The sequence below is a fragment of the Aulostomus chinensis genome, chromosome 9 (assembly GCF_037954235.1).
Source record: "Aulostomus chinensis isolate RoL2024-O1b breed Wild chromosome 9, RoL_Achi_v1.0, whole genome shotgun sequence".
Lineage (NCBI taxonomy): Eukaryota > Metazoa > Chordata > Actinopteri > Syngnathiformes > Aulostomidae > Aulostomus > Aulostomus chinensis.
This window is the reverse complement of record NC_141328.1, coordinates 2,312,501-2,335,000: the sequence shown is the minus strand read 5'-3', so window position 1 is coordinate 2,335,000 and position 22,500 is coordinate 2,312,501. Positions and strand designations below refer to the sequence as shown.

The 22,500-nt window shown below is 50.2% G+C and overlaps 1 protein-coding gene and 1 long non-coding RNA gene across 4 annotated transcripts in view; both read left to right on the top strand.

Annotated features, from left to right (window-relative positions):
• LOC147255389 (uncharacterized) overlaps positions 1-9,366 on the top strand; it is a 16,089-nt gene extending 6,723 nt beyond the window's left edge. The window contains exons 4-5 of one of the 3 annotated variants that reach the window (XR_015117700.1): positions 8,450-8,854; positions 9,245-9,366. This is a non-coding gene — a long non-coding RNA (uncharacterized LOC147255389). Of the gene's footprint in view, positions 1-8,449; positions 9,173-9,244 lie in introns of those variants that run through there. The other 2 variants (XR_015117701.1, XR_015117699.1) reach the window with 2 other exon arrangements.
• Positions 9,367-9,741: 375 nt separating this feature from the next.
• The window catches only part of LOC147255388 (XK-related protein 7-like), a 62,447-nt gene continuing 49,688 nt past the window's right edge, over positions 9,742-22,500 (top strand). Inside the window, exon 1 of the mRNA XM_086213070.1 lies at positions 9,742-10,361. Within this exon, the coding sequence (XP_086069196.1) occupies positions 9,745-10,361 (617 nt within the window). The 5' untranslated portion in view covers positions 9,742-9,744. The remainder of the gene's footprint in view (positions 10,362-22,500) is intronic.

The following is a 22,500-nucleotide window of genomic DNA, read 5'->3' as shown; positions in this document are numbered from 1 at the left end:
CTCCAGGCTAAAAATAGCTGTGATTGTGTTTCGCTGAATCTTTCTCCCCAGTTTATAGCTTCTCTCCTTCTCTGTCGAATGAACGATAAGATTTTTTGACTGAAGTGTGGTAGAATGTTGTGTAACGTTGCGAGCGGACATGCAGCAACGCTCCTCCAGCGCCGTCCTCCGCAGGGGTTTAATAGTCCTACCCGGCGCCGGTCCAGATGAGCCCGGCTCAGATACACACAGACGGCCGGATGGAAACATTAATTTGTTTGTTGTTTGTTTATTCATTTGGATGAAAACCTGACTGGTGTTGACAGTCGTCGGGGAGGTAATTACCTTCCGGTCAGCAATCTGGGACTGAAAATCTCAGCATAGAAACGCCTGAGGCAAACGCTGCAAATGTAAAGGTTATGTTTTAGTGCTGTTAAATAAAGGCCAGAACAAATATGCCAGCAAGTATTCAGAGCACCGACACAGGCTGGATTTTATGGGAGTGCTTCTGTGACTGCAGACTTGACTTTTTGCCAGTAAAACATGGAGAATATTTAGTATTTGTTTAAAAATGGAGACGGGAACAATTAAAAAGACTAATTAGAAGGATTTGGTTTTGCAAGTTTGCTAAAAAAGAAGCTTCCAGTTTACCCTCGACCCTAAAACAATGCAGTATAATACAGCAGTACTGCAATGAATACTGCTATCGTGAAGCTGTTCCCTGAGAGGTTAAAATGTGTTGGGGAGTGATGAGGGCTGTTGGTCTGTCGCGCTGTCGTGGCCCGAAGCCTCACGGGATTCGTTTGAACTCACGAGAAAAACCTTCGTCTTCGTTATTCATTCGCAGTAGAAGAACTCTCCAGCTCTGGTGTTACTGATGCTAGATAGCAGCATCCATGCTAATCTCCTCGTGAGCCGCCATCTTTGTTTTTCAATACATACAAACATACATTTGTGTCACAGCAGATGAGAGAAGCCCAGCGCAACCAAACCTGATGCTGCTTTGCAGGAGAAAGCTGCCTGGCGGGCAGGGACTCCTGCGAGCTGATCTGAGCCCAGGAGGAAGCGACGGCGCCCCTGCAGTCATGATCTGTTCAGGACGTCTGTGTAAATATTCCTGCTCCTTACATCTTGACAACTGCACCGAACCGACGGACAGCTAATTTTATCCTGTAGTTTGCTACTAGCAGCTCGCTAGCTTTGCCTTCATTGTCCTGTCTCGTTGCACGGGGGAACGCCAGCGAGCAAAAAGGGAAAAAGGCGATGAAGGCCAACTGAAATAATCGCCCATTAGTGAGCTTACAGCAGCAACGTTATTCCTGTAACCCAGAACACCAGAGCCACCACCCTCTCCTCCCTGGATACCGACCACTTGAACCAAACCTGAGGGGGGCGATTCTTGTGACACTGGGAGATCCACTCGATCTATCAGGAGCAACTTCTCAGTCGGACCTCATTTAGTCAGAGATGTTGGATTATAGGTCAGTTGTACCTGATCAAGTCTCCAGCCTCTGTCTGACTCGAGCTGATAGAAAAACCAAGCCCGTGGAACCAGGCTCCTCAGGCTGGAGCCTCCATGATGAGAAGGCAGAGCAGTCCGGCGGATGGATTTATGAGGGAGCAGCAGCAGCCAGACGGGCGATCCGATTGGGCCGAGCTAATGGACGGATCGCCACTCAGCAGTTTACACCACACTCACATGTGGAAACCTCGTTACTCCGAGGCTGCTTGCCTCTGATTTAACAAGCGTCTCCTCGCTCATTACAATCTAGATGAGAAACCGACTCGTATTAATTGACGTATGAAGTTTATAATCTGGGATTCTTTCATTCACAGGCTTTAATATGGGCTCTAATCAATGGTTAGCAGTGTCGTGATCGACCCGTAACGTCTGATGCTATCTGAACTCTGTTATTGCGAGTTTACAGCGTGAGATACGGACGATATTTGGACCAGGAGCTGATCAGGCTTCACTTTCTGTCTGTGAGGACGGATCTGGGCTGTACAGTCTGAGCAAGTGTGAGAAAACGAACCAGAATGGATTGACAACAAGATTATTATAACAAGAATGAAAGACTCACCACAGCTGAACTGTTCAAAAACATCCGATTACAAACTCTCAGGCACACGTGTTGTTCATCCAGCTCGCCATGGTAACACCGAGTGTGACCGACTCGCTCAGGACCGTTCAGAGGTGGAGGTGTTCTAGTTGGTGTTCAGCTCACATTAAAGTGTGTGAGGATTAGTGATCATTAGTGCCGGATAAGAAGCAGTGAATAAATATCTTTGTTAGCTTACGGCACATCCATCCCTCCATGTTCCCCCTGTCCTCCTGTTCAGGGTGGGGGGGGTGGAGCCTATCCCAGCAGCCTTCCCCCTGGACAGCTCACCAGTCCATGGCAGGGCCAACACATAGAGACAGACAACCATTGGCTCTCCCAGCCACGCCTACGGTCAATTTAGAGTCTGGATTAACCTGGTCCCTCTTGATGTCTTTGGACTGTGGAGGAAGCTGGAGTACCAGAGAGAACCCAGCAGGAACAGGGAGAACATGGAGACTCACCCAGAAAGACCCCGTGCTCCAGCCAGGGCTCCACCCACAACCTTCTTGCTGGGGTCCACAGTGAGGACCACTGCTCCACCCACAACCTTCTTGATGGGGGCCACAGGGAGGACCACTGCTCCACCGTGCTTACGGCACACGTCAGTCTATTTCTGAGTACTTGGAAGGTAAAATACAGTTTTTGGCTGAAGTATCCCTCGGCAACATGGCAACTAAATGTACACATGACATTTGCAGTCTTGGGCCTGTGTAGATTTCCACATTAGGGTTGTGAGATTTTTCCTCCTGTGGAGACTGGATGGGATCTGATTGGATCTGTTTGAGCTGGTTCCTATCGACCCCACAGGCATCCAACACATCAAACTGGTACGTGGTAAGAAATGCAAACCGCCAATATTCTTGACTGGTGGAAGGTCAGGGGTCAGTCGGTACTCAGCAGGTAATGCTGTGTGTAATGAATCACTTTAAAGACGGGAGTTTTCCTGGACTTGCTTTCCTCTAATGACTCTGGGGGAGTTTGTGTTTCCTCATAATCCTCTGACTGATGTTGAAAGTGGAAGCTTGAGGCTCCTCCATCTGCTTATCTGACCACACTACCTTAACTGCTGGCAAATCAGCACGAGCCCTAAGTCTTTATCGGTCCACTTTTCTGGGTTCAGCTTCCCTCTTTGCAGTTTTTTTTTTTAATCTTTCTTTCCAGCGTTCTGATTTTTCTTGATTTGTTTCTTTACAGCTCCGTCACTCTCCACTGAAAATTACCAAGTTCGAGACATTCCAATTATTATTTCAAAAACAGTGGTGGACTGGTGCAGATGTTTTAAAAGTCCCTGTGAAGCGCAGACTGTGTATTCACCAAAGTGTATCGCAGCAGCGGCAGCACTGATCTGAGACCTCTAATTAGCTCCCCGCGCTCTCAAACTCATAATGACCCTCATTTGTCAGGAAGCGTGCAGCTTGTGAGTGATACACCGACACCGCGGGAGTTAAGGTGAAGCAGAGAGAGGAGAACGGCGACTCTCTGGGGAACGTTTTCAGTCACAGGCCTGATGATGGCGACATAAATAAATATGTTTTTATTCTTAAGCTGATATCCATGCAAGCACAGCAGGTGAGCTGGAGTGAAAGCACTCAAGTTTAAAGCACTGGGAAAACTGAGCGCGTGAGTGAAAGCATGATGTCATTGTTAAAACTTGAAACCCTGCACCTCAGCCGGGTGACGGGTGCCTGTCACTGTGACCTTTACCTGGAGTCCCAGTGCAGATCTGAGCAAAATGAAATTCTTCCCCTCCAGAGAGATCTTGTCACGCAGAACGGGATGTGCAGATGGAACAAACTCAAGGTGCCACTGAGATGCCCACAGCCAGAGATTTGGGGAAAAACAAAACAAAAAGAGCCCTAATTTGTGGAAGAGGTTGGTTCCTCTCGTTTTCACGGCTCCGTCTGTTTGTCCGGTGCCCTGGTTTCTCAGCGTAGCATGTCATGTGGGATTACCTGGCCCCGCCCCAGTAGGCTGCACCTGTGTCTCATTGGCTGCGACCGAACTGCCAAGTGGCAACCTACGTCGTCCTGCTACGTCGTCCTGCTACGTCCTCCTGCTACGTCCTACTCCTACAATCTAAACACGGCGGCACCATTCAGACACCCAAGTAGATTGGTGGTGAAGCACGACCTCTGCTGGCAGAGCACAGATACCGCAATTAGGTAGACTACCAACGAAAGCCCCACCTGCTGGCCTGACTGTGGTACTGCACTCCACTCTGAGCACCTTTCCCTCATTCTCTATTATTAAGCACATGAACGCACCTTTAGTCATCAACAACTATAAATGTTGGTGTTCATCAGAATGGGAGACTGTTGGTGGCCCAAACTTGGCTTGCGGGTCCACAAGTTTTTAGGGGACGAAGAAGAAGTCTGCGGTGCATTGTGGGCCATAGGTTGCTCCGTAGGATGCACCTGAACCGACCTACAATGTGGGCGTGTTTAGGCTGGAATTTAGGTTGCGAAGTAGGTCGCTACTCACGCCAGTTGTGGTTTGGGACAGCCTCCGACCTGCTCTGAGACCTACGGTCAGACCTACTTGGCTATTCGGGCGCAGCCCTCCTCAGTGTACTGAACTTGCTTCTTGCCAGTTTGTCTCTTGCGTTTGGCGTCAAACGCAGCCAACTTGAAATGTGTTACCCCGTGGTCACTTTTATGAATCTTGGTTGAGTGTTGCGTGATTCAAGGGAAGTTTGGGGTCGTATTTGTTTTTTTTAGCAGGGAGAGAAACTCAGCAGAGTCGTCCGTCTGAGAGGGGGCTGTTTCAGACATCCGGAATTTGATTAGAATTCTGGAAAGGATTTCACGCAGATCAGGTGGATCAGGTTGTTTTATCTCTGCAATATCCTGACTGTCACGAGTCGCAGCCACAGCCTTCATCAGGCCCTGCTATTAATTTTCCTACAAATTAAAACTCAGATAATGAAAAAAAACAAACATCCCATTTCATTACTGAGTCAGAGAGCTCATTAATGGAAAGGGATGTTTGTTTTTTTGCTGGAGGGGAGTAACTGATGTGACTCACAGCACCGGGAGTTTTACTTCCTGTACGAGGTGTTGGACACGTGTAACTGCAGTATCTGCGTGTGTGAGTACATCCACCTGGCAGGTCATGTTTTCTGTCCTGTCTGTTTGTCAGCAGGATTATGCAAAAAGGAGGATTTTCTCTCAATTCAGTGGAGGGTGTGTGGTGGGCCACAGAGGAACCGTTAAAATTTGGGGCAGGTTCTTTTAACGGCGCCGTTTCTTCTCCAGTTTATATGTTTATCTGCTGCACAAGTTTACTGACACAGCCGGCTTGTTGAATGATAATAAAACCGCAGTCGTCCCGCAGGGTGACAGAGCTTCTCATTTCTTCTTGTGCGGTTGAAAACTTTTTCATCCAACTTTTAAGTTCAGCATTGCGGTGAGACTGGGTTTCCTCCTCACAGCAGAAACTGCTTTTGTACAGTGTGTCAGAATCGGCGCTGTGATGATTCGGGAACTCTAATTAGCTCCCCTTAGTCTCAAACTGGTAATGGGCTTCATTTATCAAAAAAGTCTCCTACAAATCTGCGCATCTCTAATATATCCCGTGGAACAAAAAGCAAAACACTTCCATGGTTTTATTGTACAGCGCTGAACCATTAAAATCCATCTGGGAGACGAACGGCACTGTTGCTCAATAACGTGAACGCCTGGAATATGAGGACGCGGAGACGGGATCAGGTGCTGCCGTTCAGCTCGCAGCTTCAGGTCAGCTGGAGCGCAGGAAGGAAACCTCAAACAGAATTTGATTCCTCACTGAGATTTTTCTGAGTCCCAGTGCGGCCACGGAGAGAGAAAATGATATTTTGTGGCCACAAGTTAGAAGTTCTTCTGGTGTTTTGATTGGCTTGTGGCTGTGAGAGATCTGCCGTCACGCTTTGATCAGTCGCTGACCTCCAGGTGTGTCTCAGGAGCACGAATTGTGAGAGCGAGCTGGGATGGGTGGTGAGTGGTGGTAGTGGCCGCGGCTTCTGGTCCCCGGCTCAGAGACTACCTGGACCTCTGCCCCGCTGCCGAGGTGCTGTGATCACTTCAGATTAACAAACCAAGGCTTCATATCTTGTTCCACAGACACTGCGGATTGACTCCAGCGCCGATAAGCCCGGCTCGGCCCCAATGTTGAAACATGGCGGCTGATTAGTTTATTGAGGGCAGTGAAGCGCGGCGCCGTAATTCACTGCAGAGTTTTATTGCGTATTCTGCTCCTGAGTTTATAGGATCTTTTCAATTAGTACGGTCAGTGCTGTAAACAGACCAGTTGTTCTGTGTCTCGTCAGCTTTATGCATCACTGCCTCGTTACAATCAGACAAATGCACTTTCAATGCCCGGCTGCTGAGACAAAGGTGAAGTTGGAGCACAGAACTCTGGGAAATGAGCCCTTTAGCCTGCGCGGCTCTCGCCGTCCACGAGCCCCAACAAACCCACTCCATCTTCCCAGTGTTTTCTCCACCTGAAGCCCCCGTGCAGCTCGTTCCTGGGTACCGAGGGAGCGCCATGGTTGTATTAGGAACATCAGTGAGCCACGCTGTTGCACCGCGTGAAATGTTCCCTTATTAACAGCGACACACACTTGAGTTTATGTGCCTCATTCCCACACGCTGCTGCTCACCAGAGCCTGGAACGCTGAGAATACTCCCCAAAAAAACAGTATACTACTAGAGGAACGTGATGTGTACCCAGCTGAAGTACTGAGCCAGGCCTACCATACAAATACTCTGAATCCATTACATATGTTTGTTCTCAAGTGTTTGATAAGTGCACTCGCAAAAGATTGTAAGTACTTCAGATGTTTTTTCCTCTGTAATCCTGGTCCCAGCGTCAGCCCCCACTGGTCCAGTCTAATTCAGATTATTACAGTGTGGGTCTGACGTTGCTGGGATGGTGAGGAATGAGTCCTCCTGGTCGGTACTTGAAGGTTTGATGACCGAACTCGAGGGAGCAATGACCATTTTTTCAACGGTGTTCATACTCCTGAATCTTTGCCACCCACACGAGCGAAGCAAGCGTGAAGATGTTTTTCTCCTCCGGCAACACAACTGGGTGTTTTTAGCGAGATGTCACCACGTTTGCAGCTGTTTTTCTTCATCAATCAGTTGTATTTTAACCAGCATTTATTGTCCCTCAACCATTAGTTTCTTTGTCCAAACCTCAGCAGACCTCAACCACAGAGTTGGGGGGGGGTTCTATTCCCTGACATTGAAGTGATGCTTCCCTCCAAAAAAGAAGTGTATTTTGCATTTCAAGTCCTCACTAATCGGAGTCTTGAGCTCACGAAGATACTTTTTCCCTCCTTCATCGCTTCTCTGTGACTCCAGAATGCAGAAAGAGCCGGCCACGTATGTTTAGCTCGACGCTAATCAGGCTAACCAACAGCTAAACACGTGCGTTTATAAACTCTGCAGGTCATCGTCCGCTGTTTCATTAATCCAGCTGTGTGATCGGTGATCCACAAACACTCGGGGATAAAAACAAACTGGAGCAGTCCAGGTTTGGTGTCCACGAACTGACCTGAGTTCAACTGTTGGAAGAATACAGGTTCACACAAATCCTTGGGAACTTAATCGACTACATGGATTGTAACGAGCTCCGACACCTCCGGCATTAAAGCTTATTTTTACATGCACTGCGGCGATATAATCCAGGTTTTTATGTCTGGCTTGGAGAAGTGCAGCTGCAGCACGAGTACATTGAAGCAAAGAGAATCTTTAAGAAGAGCACCGGAAAAGAGAGAGCAGCCATCTGTTGGATTTATCTCAGCATCTTTTATACATTTACTGTTTCATGTTCCGAACCAATGAAAGAAGACAAAAAAAAGGAAAAAAGATGTCTAGTAAAATGCCTCAAAAACGAGCACTAAAGTTTAAGTGTTGGGGTGTTTAGGAAAGTCTCTCACCGCCTCTCTTCTACGCTCCCGCCCCTCAAAGTGGACGTGTGAAGGGTTCCTTTGTTCCTGCTCTGAAGCGGAAAGCACCAGTAGAACCTCACGCTCTGCAGAGGCGGCGCGTCTCAGCTCGTCCTGGGGGGAAGTTACTGAATCACGTATTGATTGCACAGCGAGACGGAAATATTGCGCCAAGCATTTAAGATCTGACACAAAGAGGCGTTGTCCGTCTGTCACGTGACATCGTTCTGCCGGGTTCTGTAGATCCCACTGGTCGAACGAAGCTCTCTAACGGGTGGAATCATCCCAGCGGTTCTCAGGTGAAAATGTCCTGCTTTCCTTTTGTCTTTGAACTTCAGGAAGCGACGCCGTTTGTTAGGGGACAAACTTCCGTCAGTCACTTCAGTCTTGCTTAGTTCTTTTATCTTTTTATCTCTCTTTTCTTTCCATTTCTCCCCAGGGGGACGTTTCCTACCCAAGCCATCGCGGTCATTGCTCCGCCCCCTCTGACGCTCCCAGGAGCCCCATTGGATACAGAGTGCTACCTCCATCACGTGGCGTCCTCAGCCGTAGCTTCATTAGGTGGGATTTTGTGTGTGTCATGCTACTCCTTCTGTGCACACACTTGGACTGACCAGAGGGGGCGCTGGTGCAGCGACCAGGATCCAACCCACAGACACGGCCAACCGCAGCTACACGGACGCCAAACCAAGCTGGATGTAACACGAAGAAGTGAACCAGTGGCCTCCCTGTCGGTGGCCCACACACAGACCTCTGCGCTCCGGGCCGCCCGGGTTCTTCTCCGGTTCTTGTGGGTCATGACAGTAGTCCAACCACATGACCCAGTCAGGCTACAATCAGGCATGTAAGCCCACTGACCCCTGCACCGGGGGCCCCAGCACTCACATGCAGTGTCTTGCTCAAGGACACTTTGTCCTGTCTCTGGTGAGGATGAGGATTGAACCAATAACCCTCCGACTGCTTCATGGCCCTCAGATACCAGGCTGTCCAGCAGCTGCTGTGTTTACTGTAGTTCTTCTTCTTCTTCTTCTTCTTCTTCTTCTTCTGCAGGAAATAAATTAGCCCTTCATTTCTGCAGCAACACCTTTTAACCTCCCTGTTCCTCCGACAGCAGACAGTCTGAATGTGAATCAGCAAAACCTAAATGAGACTGAAAAATCAGAGTGCCTTTATTAAGACCCATAAATCTCACTGATGGGTGTTTTTTTAATAAAGATGCTTATCTCCTCCTCAGGGGTCGTTATCACCTCCGCATCTCTGAATCTCTCTAGTCTGGATCAGAAGAACCTCGACTCTCCTCAATGCCACGTCAATGACACCCTGAGACACCCAGCAGAGTCCAGCACCAGCCGGGACCTGTGCAGCAGAGGGACGCTGCCGCTGCCGCTGCCGCTGCCGCTGCCGCTGCCGCAGAGCTGATACCGCTACCAGGATCGATTTAATGATTGGAATGAAAAATAAAAACCCTGCTGCTCATAAACGTTGGCAGGGTCGTCTGGTGGGATGGCTGTCAGCTCTGAATAGACCGCGCTGGTGTCACGGTGTTAAAGGGGCTGTTAGTAATGATGCCTCTCAATTAATTGGCTGATGATGAGGCTAGTTATGATGTAATCTCTCTCACTCTCTCTCTCCCCTGCACACAGCCAGCCCCCTCCCTCCCTCCCTCCCTCCTCTCTCCCTCTCTCTCCCGTTCCCCCACCTCTTTCTCTGTCTTTCTCTCCTATCCTAACCAACATGGCCGCTAAGTCGGATGGAGCAGCGGTGGCTGTAGAAGATGACAACACGCCCAGGAGCCTCTCGGAGCAGGGGAACCCCGCCGCCCGGCCGCGGTGCGGCGCCGCGGGCGGGAAGCCCTACACCCTGCTGGACTGCTGCTGGGTGCTCTGCGCCCTGCTCGTCTTCTTCTCCGACGGCGCGACCGACCTGTGGCTGGCCGCCGACTACTACCTGAGAGGCGACTACTGGTGGTTCGGCTTGACGCTCGTCTTCGTCGTGGTGCCCTCCGCCGTGGTGCAGGTTTTGAGTTTCAGGTGGTTCGTGTATGACTACTCGGATCTCAGCGGCGGGGACGGAGCGGCGAGCGGAAGCGCAAGCGGCGCGGCGGCGACGGCGGCGGCGGGCGCGCTAGGCGGAGCAGCGGCGACGGGCGACAACACTTTAAGCACCAAGGACAGCGACCAGCGCGGTGTGAGCGCGGCAGCGGGGAACGCCGCGAACGCGACCCCTGTTTACACGTCCCCCGCCCCGCCTGCACCGGCAGGGAGAGTCGGGGGCCCCCGGAGGTGCTGCACCGCGTGCATGTGGGTCTTTCAGACGGTGCTTCACGTCCTGCAGCTGGGACAAGTGTGGAGGTAGGACCCCTCACCCCACCCCCCGAGTGTCTTGGAGTGCAAGAGAGGTGTGCACCCGTGTGTGTGTGTGTGTGTGTGTGTGTGTGTTAGTGTATGTGTGTGCGCGCGCGCGTGTGCATACATGGTGATGTGTGCTCTATCGCGGTGCACGTGTGGCAGCCGTCCACCTCAGCACCAGGGGATGTGTGTGTTTGTGCGTGCGTGTGCATGCGCCCGTGCACGCTCATGTAGGTGTGTGCGTGTGTGTGTGCGCGCGCTCTACCTTTCCCTCGTCACTTCCAGGTGACAGAAACGTCCAGAGCTCGAGCAGCAGAGCGCGAGATGTTCCCGCCGCGTCACAGATTTATAGTTTTCACTCTCACAGTGAAAGTCGGAACGTGAGTTACTCGCTCAGGAGCCTTTGTCCTCCGGTCCGGCTGGGACGGGTTGGGGAGGGTTGCAGCAGCAGGCTTGGGTCTAACACTCACTTTCCCTCCTCGGTGCCTCGGACAGACCGGTTGGAGGATTCAGGGTCTCGGTGGTCCGGGACCCCGCTGCCCCCCCCCCCCCCCTTCTTCGTGTACTTTGTGGACGCGATGATCACCAAAAATCGCTAAAATGCGAGGATGCACGAGCAGGAACCTGTCAAGTATTCCACCCACATCCCATCTCATGTCCCGTCTCTCTCTCAGCCGTGTGTGTGTGTGTGTGTGTGTGTGTGTGTGTGTGTGTGTGTGTGGATATGTAGTTTGCCTTGATTAAATTTCCACCGGATCTCCACTCACTCGATATGAGACGTCACGCTGACTTGAATATGAAATTGTAGTTTGAAATTGAGTTTTTTTTTTCAAATAATGTAAAGCGTAATTGACAAGTTGTCTTCTAGTTGTTGTTTGATCCTCGGTGTTATGTGTCAGTGTCAAGACAGACTCGATTGGGGTGGAAGCCTGTGAACTAGAGAGAACTGATCTGGGAACAGTTGGGTGGAGGTGGGTTTATTTCAGCATTTTGAGATTGAATTCCTGAGTTTTTCCAGCCTGCTGATGGAAGTTCTGGTGTTGGGTGAGGAAGTAATTGTCTAGAATAATGATGTTTACATGGCAAAGACACACGAAGGCGGATGGACATTAATATTTAAGAATGTTGGTTCACAGGCAGCGACACACAGAAGCTTCGCTGCTGCTGCAGACAAACCCAGGATCCAGAGGGAAGCTGGAAAACATCGACAGCTGACCCAGCCAGGCTCCACCAGGTGGTGCTAGAGAACACACTTCCTAAGGGCGATGTGCCGTACATCACGGCTTGGTCTATGGTCAGACATCAAGCGTGGCCACCTCCATCGCCAGGAGGTTCTGACCTCACCTGAGTTCAGCCACCCGCTGAGCTGAGTCCAGGACAACAAACCAGAGGGTCGCTCAGAGTGCAGCTCTGCCCTCAAATTGGCACAATGCCACTGACACAAGCGCCGTCTCCGCCAATGCGGCGTGGAGACTGACGGTGTTCCGTTTTGGCTCCGCCCCTCCAGGAAATGTCATGAAATGGTTTGAGTGTGTATTCTGACAGATTTACCTTGTGAGGCAGCTTTGTGAAACACTGTGGCCCCCCAGCAAGAAGGTTGTGGGTGGAGCCCCGGCTGCAGCACGGGGTCTTTCTGGGTGAGTCTCCATGTTCTCCCTGTTCCTGCTGGGTTCTCTCTGGTACTCCAGCTTCCTCCACAGTCCAAAGACATCAAGAGGGACCAGGTTAATCCAGACTCTAAATTGACCGTAGGCGTGGCTGGGAGAGCCAATGGTTGTCTGTCTCTATGTGTTGGCCCTGCCATGGACTGGTGACCTGTCCAGGGGGAAGGCTGCTGGGATAGGCTCCACCCCCACCACCCTCAACAGGAGGAGAGGGAGGGATGGAGGGATGGATGGCAGCTTTGTGAGAGAACCCAGGCCGTCAGTGGTGTGGACCAATTGGTGAGCAGATAGGGGCGAGGGTTAGTTGAGACGTCAATGGCGACGCCTGAGCACGCCGTCGTGGATGGCTCCATCTGACCTGGCGGATGTTTCTCCTCTCAGAGAACCCACTGAGGGATGTCTCTGTGGAAAAGGTGTTTTCATAATTCTATCAACTGGCTGCAGCTTCTACGTTGACCTTTGTTGGACGCTGATGGTCAGGTGGTTCGTCCAATCACCTGCTGAGTGTTTTCTGAGGGTCCTTTTCCAAACGGCAACTTCTCGGATGGTTCTGTGACACGGACAACACAACCTCCCGAGAGCAGATGAAGGGCTGTGGCGAGGACCAGACTCACGGTAATGATCTCTAAGCGTTGCGAGCACCTTGTAGTAACAGAGAACAGCTTTGAGCCTCTCACGTGCTGAGGAAGGCTTAAATCCTGGCGACCCAGCAGCACCTGACGGGGAATCTCTCCCAGCTGCTCGCTAATAAAACATTTTTATTGAAGACAATATGTTCCAGCACCAGGAAGCTTTTAGCTTCACTGGAAAGCTGCTTTTGCTCGTCGAGTGGGAAGTTGAAAAAAGTCACGTGCAGGACCACCACAGGCCAGGAGGCCTGCTCCTCCCTGAGCAGGAGCGTGGGGGGCGTGTGTGAGAGGGCCGCGCCGTTGGTAGCAGGTGTGTGGCAGCAGTTGACCTCTGACCTGTGATGGCAGAGGAAGACACGGAAACACAAGGTGTCAAATGAAGTCTTGCGTGAAGAAACTCTGAAATGGAGCATCGAGGAATTCCCAGACACGTCTGATCGCATGAGGCTTGGTGATAAACTGCATTAATGAAGAGCAATGAGACGCTGAGAGCTGGAGGCTCAGGGGCCGCCATGGTTGCAGCACCGCCATGGTTGCAGCGCCGCCATGGTTGCAGCACCGCCATGGTTGCAGCGCCGCCATGGTTGCAGCGCCGCCATGGTTGCAGGGCTGCTCAGAGCGACTGACCTCCAGTTTCCAGTGATGAGATCAGTTTATTCAGCACATGTGGAAATAGCCTGGCCGGCTCTGTTCCACTAAAGTGGTTTTCCTGAAAGCGTCCAGCTGGGAGCGTTTGTGAGCGCCTCGGAGGTGCAGCGTTGGGTTGCTATGATACGGAATGTACGAAGGAAGTAGAAATGTCAGCACAAGGTTCTCCTCCTCCCGTCCTTTCCCTGGGTGAAGGAGACCTGCGGGTCGGTGCGAGCTCATGAGGTTCCGTGGGGGAGAGAATGTCATTTGGTTCACGCGCTCCCCCGCTGTTGGCATGGCGTCGTGTTGCAGGTATTTGTCCCGCCCCTCCACTGCTGTCATTGGATGAAAGCGAAAGGCGCATAAGCAAAAGTTGCCCCCCCCCCCCCCCCCCATAGCCGATTTTTCTCAGCGTCCCATTTTTTTGATTGGTCCCCATTTTTTGCTGCCTACACTTCATCCATGCTGGAGGTTGTGAGTCATCATGACATCACAAGTTTTGCAGATTTAAGCAGAATATGATAACTGGAGGTGGGAATTACCTTCAACTGCAGGAAGGAGGAGGAAGTTCCTGCTTAGCTTCTGGGAGAACAACGTGGCTCAGCCCCGTGCGTTGTCACTGATTGATTCTCGCCGCCCGTCAGCAGCTGCACTGACCTGGATGTTGTGACATAAACCTGATGAGAACCTGCCTGCTTAACGACCTGGACGGGAGACAATTAAAGAGACGCGCCAGCTGCAGGTAGAAAAGCTTAGGGGCTCTTAGTTTACCTGCAGTTGCTGGCATTTGTCCACTGATGTCTCCTGACAGTCACGTTAGCAAAAAATTGCATCATCTTTCATCATGGCACCTGAGCAGGGAGGATGGAGAAGAAGACAAACACGGGTGGAGAGAAAATACTTCACCTGACTGGCGCTAGCAGAGCCGCTTCAACTCTGGTAAATCTCAGGGGAAAAGAACCACCATACATTTTTAATGCAGCGGGCAGGTTTGTGCAGTAAAATATTATCCTGCAACTTAAATCTATGAGCTCTACGGCACACAAGAGATCTCAGGTGTTTTTGTTGTGATTTTCAACCCTTCCACTTCTCCGTCTGCCATCCTGTTGCTCTGTGGAGAATCGCGCCGTAAAAATAACACCTGCAGTTTAAATGTTTAAAATTGTAGGCTGACTTTGTTTGGGCGCCCAAAAGCAGACAGACCGCCGGGATGAGCCGCGCTTAGCGCAGGCTTGTTTGGGGATGCTGGATATAATGAGGCGGCTGAAGCTGCTGGCAGCCTGACAGTCTAATGTGGCTGATGTGGAGGTCTGAAGGTGGAGCTGCCAGGCAGGTGGAGCGAGGAGAGTTGACTAACTTGAAATAAGCCGGGCAGGCAGGCTTGTTGTAGGGATGCGGGCAGGCGAGGAGACGAGAGGAGGCAGGAGAGGCCGGGAATCCTACACACGGTGAGAAACCGCTTCACGGCACGCACACAGAAACCAACTTGAATAAAGTCCGGCGTGAAGTGCACTCACGGGCCCGGAGGAACAACGGTGGTGATGACGAGTTGGAGTTCTTGTGGAGTGAAGAAGAGAATTTTAACCTTTCGCTGATCCATCAGGATCAGCCATAAACCACATCCATATCAAACCATACCTTACACATTATAATGCAGAAAAAACCCTGAAGAGCTGGTGCAGTTCCACAGTTGGTCCAGTAGAGGCCGCTGTCTCAGCTCCACGCGAAGATGCTGAGAAGAAACACGACCAGGCGGTGATGTTTGGGTTGTGGCTGGAGGCAGAAGGTTGCCAAGCAACAACAACACGACACAGAAGCTCCACACACTCGTGCGTTCACGGGTCGTTTCATCCGCGTCTTCTTCATCGGATGAGCAAAATTCCACAAACAATTAGATTTTTAGCTAAAACCGAGTCCTGATCAGTGAGGAAGCGTGGAGGCGGGGCGTCAACAGAATGCTGGTCACAAATAAACTGGTGCACAAAATGGTACACAAAGCGTGCGGGCGGGCGCTCACCTGCGGGCCGCGTCCCGCGTCAATGGCCGTCAGGTGCAGGCCTCGTTAGTTTGCTAACTCAGAGAGGCTGTGAGTGCTGAGCCTGTGACAGGATGAAGAAGACCTGGATTATACTGGATGATGCATTCACCGAGAAATCCTGCTGGATAAAGAACTCCTCCAGACGTGTGGGGGTGAGTAACTGATGGAAGAGCGAGCGTATACGGCTGATGTATCACTTCAATCTGCTGCTGGAACAGCCTCCTGTTGTCCTGTCCTGTCCTGGCGAGGCGGACCTCTGATGCGGGGCAGGTGTAGGCCGCAGTCCGCCTCACGCCGAGGGAGTTGACCTCAGGGGCGCTGCTGGAAAGACGAGGCCATTTTACTAACCTCCGTCGAGCCGAGAGCTAAAGATTGGCCTGATTGGAGCTAACGGGCCTTCCCTGCTCCATGACATGTCCCTGCATAATGAAGTGTACGTTTGATCCGCTTTCCTGTGTGTGTGCAGTAAATAATAGCCCTTGGTCTCCGTTCCCCGGCTCATCAGAGAAGATGAACAACCCGCCGTGTTTCTTACTGACTAACAGGTTGTAATACTCAGTGTGTTTATAGTGAACACTGACCTTCTGCACTCCGAATTAAAAAACCTCCAGGGTTTTGGCACATTTCCAGACTAAATAGAACAAAACGTGTTTTTAAGGAAAAGGCTAACATCAACTGTGTGGTTCATGTTCAAACCGCTGGATTAAAGAGAGACACTTGTTTCTGTTGACTTCTGTCTGTCAACATCATCTCACTGTCAGAAATTAAAGGGTGCTAATGAGTGTAAATACAGACGGGAGCCAGTCGCAGCAGCGAGGACCTCAGCCTGTGCCACTAATCGTCTGCAGCAGCAGTTTGAGAGCAGAGAGTTGGGGTTCTTCTGGTGATCTGAAGATTCAGGTTTTGGTGTCAGTCTCTCAGGGGCAGTCAGGTTCAACCATGTGGGGGAAATCCATCCTTAAAGGGATTCAGGAGTGCTCCGGAGCCCAGAGTGAGGCTGGAATCAGGATCGGCTCACCTTCCGTGCCCGGGGGAGCACCAGCTAATGTCCCTGTCTGCATCTGCGCTCCGGGGCAGCGAGGTCACTCACTGGAAGACCACAAACGCGGTCCTAAAATATCAGTAAACTCGATGTGCGAGGCGTTGAGGAAGACGACTGATGTTTAATTCAAAAAGCTTTTGGACTGATTAATGATGGACGTTAATTGTGTTCAGTGTGAATTGCTGATACTGTTTTAATGGTTTATGCTAACGACTCATTAGCATGGAACTTCAGACGATGTTAACGAGCTCTCTAATGAAAGCATCACTACTGATACGTGCCTCTGGAAGTGTGTTTACTGCCTTTAACATGGAATGAACAGAGAGAGCGTCACCTTGTGCCCATTGGCTCACACTTGGGTGTGTCCATTTGGAAAAGAGGCGTGGTCAGGCGTGGTTGAGGCGTTGCCCACTGGAGCTTTCATTAGCGCCAAGCTAGGTACACGTGGCTGGCTCTGTCTGCATTGTGGAGTCACACAGAAGTCGTGCAGGAGGGGGAGAGCGCAGTGAGCTCAAGACTTGAAAGGCAGAATGAACTTTCTGGATGAAACCAGATCACCCAGGGGGAGGGAGAGGGACCCGGTTCGAGGCGGTCGCCACTGGCAGACTGTTTAACTTTTTATTATCATTTTAAAAAGCGCCTTGTTTGGGTTCGTTGCACATCTGCAGCTCAGCTGTGGTGTGTGTGCGCGGGCGACCCAGAGGTGAGGAGAGAGAGCTGATGTCACAGCTGGAGCTGCTCACCGCCACTGCTGCTTACGCGTTAGCATTCATGAGTGGGATGCTAACACCATGATTGTTATCTTTAACGGTGTCTGCAGACCTTTGGTTTTGTAGCTTTCCTCCCTGTCCTATTGACTGCTTTATCCCCTGCATTGATGGTTTTTGAGTTCCACCCTCATTATCTTGTTTTCAGAAGTATTTGGAGGAATCTCCTCCCAACCAGCTTGCGACGGAGATTAATGTCCAGGAGACGGTCCTGCTCGGTGCGCAGCAGTCGGCCAGGCTTGCAGTTTCAGGGCAATGCAATTGGTTTGCATCTGTTCCAGGCCAGATCAATCAATCCCGGAGAGAAGTAATTGAATTGGTTCCAAATGGTCACTCAGCTCAGCTTATCTGACCGTTCGCCGTGTCTCTTCTGCTGCAGCTAATAATAAGCTAGAGTGGCTAACTGGCAGCCTGACTGTAGCTCAGTACCATGAATCTGTCCAATCTGTGTGTGTGTGTGTGTGTGTGTGTGTGTGTGTGTGTGTGAGAGAGAGGGTCCATTCACAAATGAAGTGATTCAGTGATTATTGCTCTTATATTTTAGTTGAATTGGGCTCTGTCACCGGGGCTCGGCCGCCGGGGACAACGAGGGATTGACAGCCGTTGTGGCTGTGCGAGACGAAGTGTACCGTTGTTAGCAGGTCGTCCTCTCAGCTCTGTTACCCCTATAATCTCTGTCCTTCTCCAGACGTGTAAAACATAACTTTCTCTAATCTGCAGACTTTTATATCGTCTGGTGAACATGAATTCTTTCACCCAAGCCGAGTAAATTTATGGAGTCCTGCTTCCTTATCTCCTTCTCCCTCACTCTCGTCCTTATCTGGCCCTGCTTGTCTTAACATCAGCCCCTTTGTCATAGCCTCGCACTGCTGAATCAATGATTTGCTGTAAAGGTGTCCATGATAGACTGAAAATCTATTTTCACCTATTAGAAGCGACTCAGTTAAAGATCCCCCGCTGGTGTGTAGCAGCACTTTTCTCTTTGTGAAGTTTAATTGAGCGCGATGCTCTCTGTTCTCGCTGAGTGACGTCCGTGCAGTGCCGTTCTACGGGATGAGCAGCCTGTCCTTCTAGTCTACTCTAATATAGCACATACAGTGTTGTTGTCATTCAATATGGAAGCAAGCACTGGGTGAGTGCTAGAAACTGGTGTGAGTCATCGGCGGAGACCTGGGGGTCAAAGGTCAGGGCTTGGTAGTAGCCGGAGATATGCACACGGGCATGCTGCTGCTCGTCATCGGAGCGATGCATCGACGCAGCCTCCATTTTGGTCAGGCTTCTAATGCACGCATGTCTTTTCTTTGTCATTACGTGAATAAATCCTTATTTGCATTTCCGTTTTGCATCAGGTTTTATTAAAGTTAAGAGGCGAGGAACATTTAGAGAGAAAAAGTGAAGAGGAAACGTAGCCACTGGTCGTCAGCTCACACTGACCGCGGCGACAACGCCAGCATCCCACTGACATTTTACTGAAATACGAATCCTTTACCTGACCTAAGCGAGCGTTAGCTTCAGTTGCTGTCGGACAGTCACTTAACTCAACGCTGGTGTAAAAGAATTGAGTTGTCAAGCGGACCAGAAGTTGGTGTTAAAATCAATACGTGACATAAAGACAGCTTCTCACCGGAGCAAGAGTCCGACATCTTCTACCAGTCTGACGGACTCCAAACAGGTTAGAGGACCTGAGCAAGATGGCGGCGTCGGACACGCGTCCCACCAAGCTCAGGCTGGCATCCAGGTGTGTGCATGTTGGTGGACACTCAGAGTGGTGATGTGTGAGTTTTTTGGTGCATCGTTGGTGTATTGACATGGTCCTTGATGAATATAGGCAGCCTCTTCCTAGGCTCCGCCTGTCCACTTCCTGTCAGTTTCCCTCTCTCACCAACACATGGATCAAGCCTTCGTTCTGGTTCAGATCAGGATGGGTTGCGTGTTTCTTGTGGTTCTTGTCCCTCAAACGTCTCCTGTTAAAATGAAGGCGTGAACTTTTGTTCTTTACCTGAAGAACTGCAGGCACGCAGAAAGGAATTTCGGACCTCCCGGACTCCTGGTGTGTGAACTCAATCGATCACTGGCTGATTTGTCATCTGGATTGAATGAGTTTTGGGTTTTTTTCACAATCACACAAGAAAATGTTTGCAGAATCTGAGATGATGAGGATTTAAATAGTAAACGGCCTCCGTTTGTGCTGGGAGACGGAGTAATGACACCGAGATGTGAGGAAGACGGTCGGTTGTAAAGTAGATTTAACTCTGATTGCATCAACGGCTCCTGGCCCAGACAGCCTTGTTGTACAAAATACACATTGATCCTTCGCTGCTCATTTATTTAAAATGTTTATTTTTAGGCCTCTGCTCGTGTTGCTCAGGGTTTCCTTTGTAAATTCACTTCCTCTGACAGGTCTGCGGAGTTGTCTTTACAGTTTCTTACAGCCTGCAGGGAAACGTGTGAGAGATGGTGGTGCGACAGACACACCGAACCCCAGACAGACGCACAGATGGTGTGGTAGACTGGAAGAGGAACAGACTGAAGACATGAAAGAACCCAAACGTTCCCTTTAAAGCTCCCCCCCCACACACACACACACACACACCTGACAGATCCTATCACCACGGTAGTTTCAAGTGGGGTTACAGCTATTATCCACCCGCCGATGGTGACATCATCTTCAACCAAAACCAGCGACTCCTTCAGTCGCAATGAAATGAACCCACCTTCACTCACCTGAAGTAAGACTGAATGTCTGACGTCGTTGCGAGAGTTTGTGCTCCTCCTTTTTTTAACTTTGGCACCTGTGAGTTCTGCGAAGGCGCTGAAACCCAGAAGTCTAGATCAGCCGTCAAGGACCAAGTAGATTCTGTCTCATTAAGAGGCCGTAAAGTCAGTCGCTCTCTCAACTCAGATCGGAAAAACTGCCAGATATTCTACTTCTGTTGGTTTTTGCAATAAATTCAATGTTTGAAAGTAGAAATACTCAGAGATGAGAGTCCAAGCACCACATTAAAGTAGAGCTTCAAACCTGACAACAGTGTGAAAGACAGTGTTGAATCAGCCTTCGGCTCCCGGAGCTGACGCGGCTAAAATAAACCAGATGTGAGTTCTAGATTCGTCCTGGTTTATGGACCCGGAGGTGGTGGCCGCAACTGACTTGAAGAGGGAAAAACCAAGTTTTAATTTGGTGTCTCGTTGTGGTTTTCACACTACCTGACTGACGGGTGACATGCAATCAAATCTATTCAATTTCAAGTTGAATTAAACAAAGTTCTCAACAGCAGCAAGCACACACAACGCAAAGGTACAGAGGCACAGACGAGGCTCATCACTCGTCTGCCCTGCCAGCACCGTTCACCTCCGAGTTCTCCAAAATTAACATTCGGCTGTCAGGCGTCAGCGGCCGGATTACCAGATCCCTCACAGGACGCGTGTCCGACGAGGAGCTCTAGACTCAAACCAGGTTTGTCACAAAAACACAGGCAAGAAGTGCAATGAATTCATTGTTGGGGAAGGAATTTCCCCACAAACTCTAGTCTCAGGGATAGAGTTTCACCCTAACCCATGGCGTGGTCGCACGTGGATCTGATGTAAACAACCCAGCCGGGCGAGCTCGGTGCCGATGAGTTTGGTTGATGGAAGTTCGGATGCAGTGAGCAACGTGCAGTCGGCAGCTGGAAGGGAAGGGGAGGTGCAGGTCTGAACGCAGGTCGGACCTCGCGGAGGTCGTCTCACTACTTCTGTTGGCTGAGTCAAAGTAAAGAGGGACTGGTAAACAGTAACTAGTAAAGAAGGACTAGGACTAGGAAAGAAGGACTAGTCTTCCAGGAGTGGAGAAGCACATTCAACAGCAGGAATCCTCACAATATGAGAACTTTGAGCTTACGGTCACGCAAAAGTTAAAAACTATACGCATAAATGTGAGAGAACACCGTGAAGACGTGTGAGGAATATTTCACGTGTCTGTGCTTCCTTGCACTAGTGTCCTACACGCGGTGCTTGTGTGCTTGTGTGCTTGTGTGCTTGTGTGCATGTGTGCTTGTGTGCATGTGTGCTTGTGTGCATGTGTGCACGTGCAGTGAGCGCGAGTCCCGCCCGCTCCGTCAGCTGGCGGCTGATTAGCCTCCATGTGTGAAATGTTGTATCACAGAAAAGTAGGCAGTGTTTTGTGTCAGAGTTGTAATTTATTTGCCTCACAGTGAGCAGCAGCAGCCCAGGCTGCATTTCAAAGACGGACTCTTTAAGAATGTAACAAGTCCGGACTGTAAATGCACACAGGGTTATGTAAAATTCAATAGAGTTATTGATTATGAATAAAATTATGCCTGGAGGGAAGTTTTGATGATCCACCTGTGTGTGTGTGTGTGTATTTCTTCTACCTGTCTCACTCTCTGACTGATGTTCAGTCTCTCTCTTTCTCTCTCTCTGTCTGTCTGTCTGTCTGTCTGTCAGTCAGGCTCCGCTGTTGAATAATTCATTACAGCCCTTGAGGGAGCTGTCAATCATATTGCTGATGTGTGTGTGTGTGTGTGTGTGTGTGTGTGTGTGTGTGTTAGCATTTCCTGCTAGCTGCCCTGTCAACCCATCTGTCTCTGTTTACAGTCAATGTCGCTCTATTTTTGTGCTAAATCCAGAACAGTGGTGATGGTGGAGGTGGTTGATGGTTGATTTGGGGTTTCCAAGTTTTAAAAGTCTCACATGTTGTGCTGCAGCGCTCATGCAGCCCTCTCTGAACACACACACACACACACACACACACACACACACACACACAATGAAGTGGAGATGGTGATCACCTGCACAGCAGTCCTGAGAAGTGTTCAGGGAAGCTCATTTTTCTCCTAATTACTGATCTGTACGTTCAGAAGTTAAATTTCCTGTTTTGGTCAGAAACCAACAGTCCTGCAGGGATTTTTTTCTTTTTTCTGTTTTTTTGTTGTTGTTTTTACATGAAAAGGTCTCTAAAAGTGTCTGTCTGGCTCCAGCGTGAATGACATTAATCACCTCCTACAATGAGCGCAGCTCCCCTCCCTCTCACACCCCTCCAGTGCTGCGCAGGTCCAACTCACATCTGAGGAGGAGTTTGCTCACAGCGCCAGCAGGCCTCCTGAGCACTCAACCGTCCTGCTGGCTGCTCGCAGCCTCCGAGCGGCTGTAATGACCCAGTTTCCCCTGAAGGATCCGGAAAGTTCATCTTGTTTTACAGCCCTTTGCTCTAAATTAACTGCTCAGTCAGAATATCTCCACTTTGCAATTTGAATTAAATCTTCATCAGCTGATGGACTTGGAAAAGCAGCCTGCTAAGGTTTTGCTGGTGAATGGAGTTTTATTGTTGGAGTCCATTAAGCCAGATGGACAGCGAGTCTCTTCATTTGAGTTTT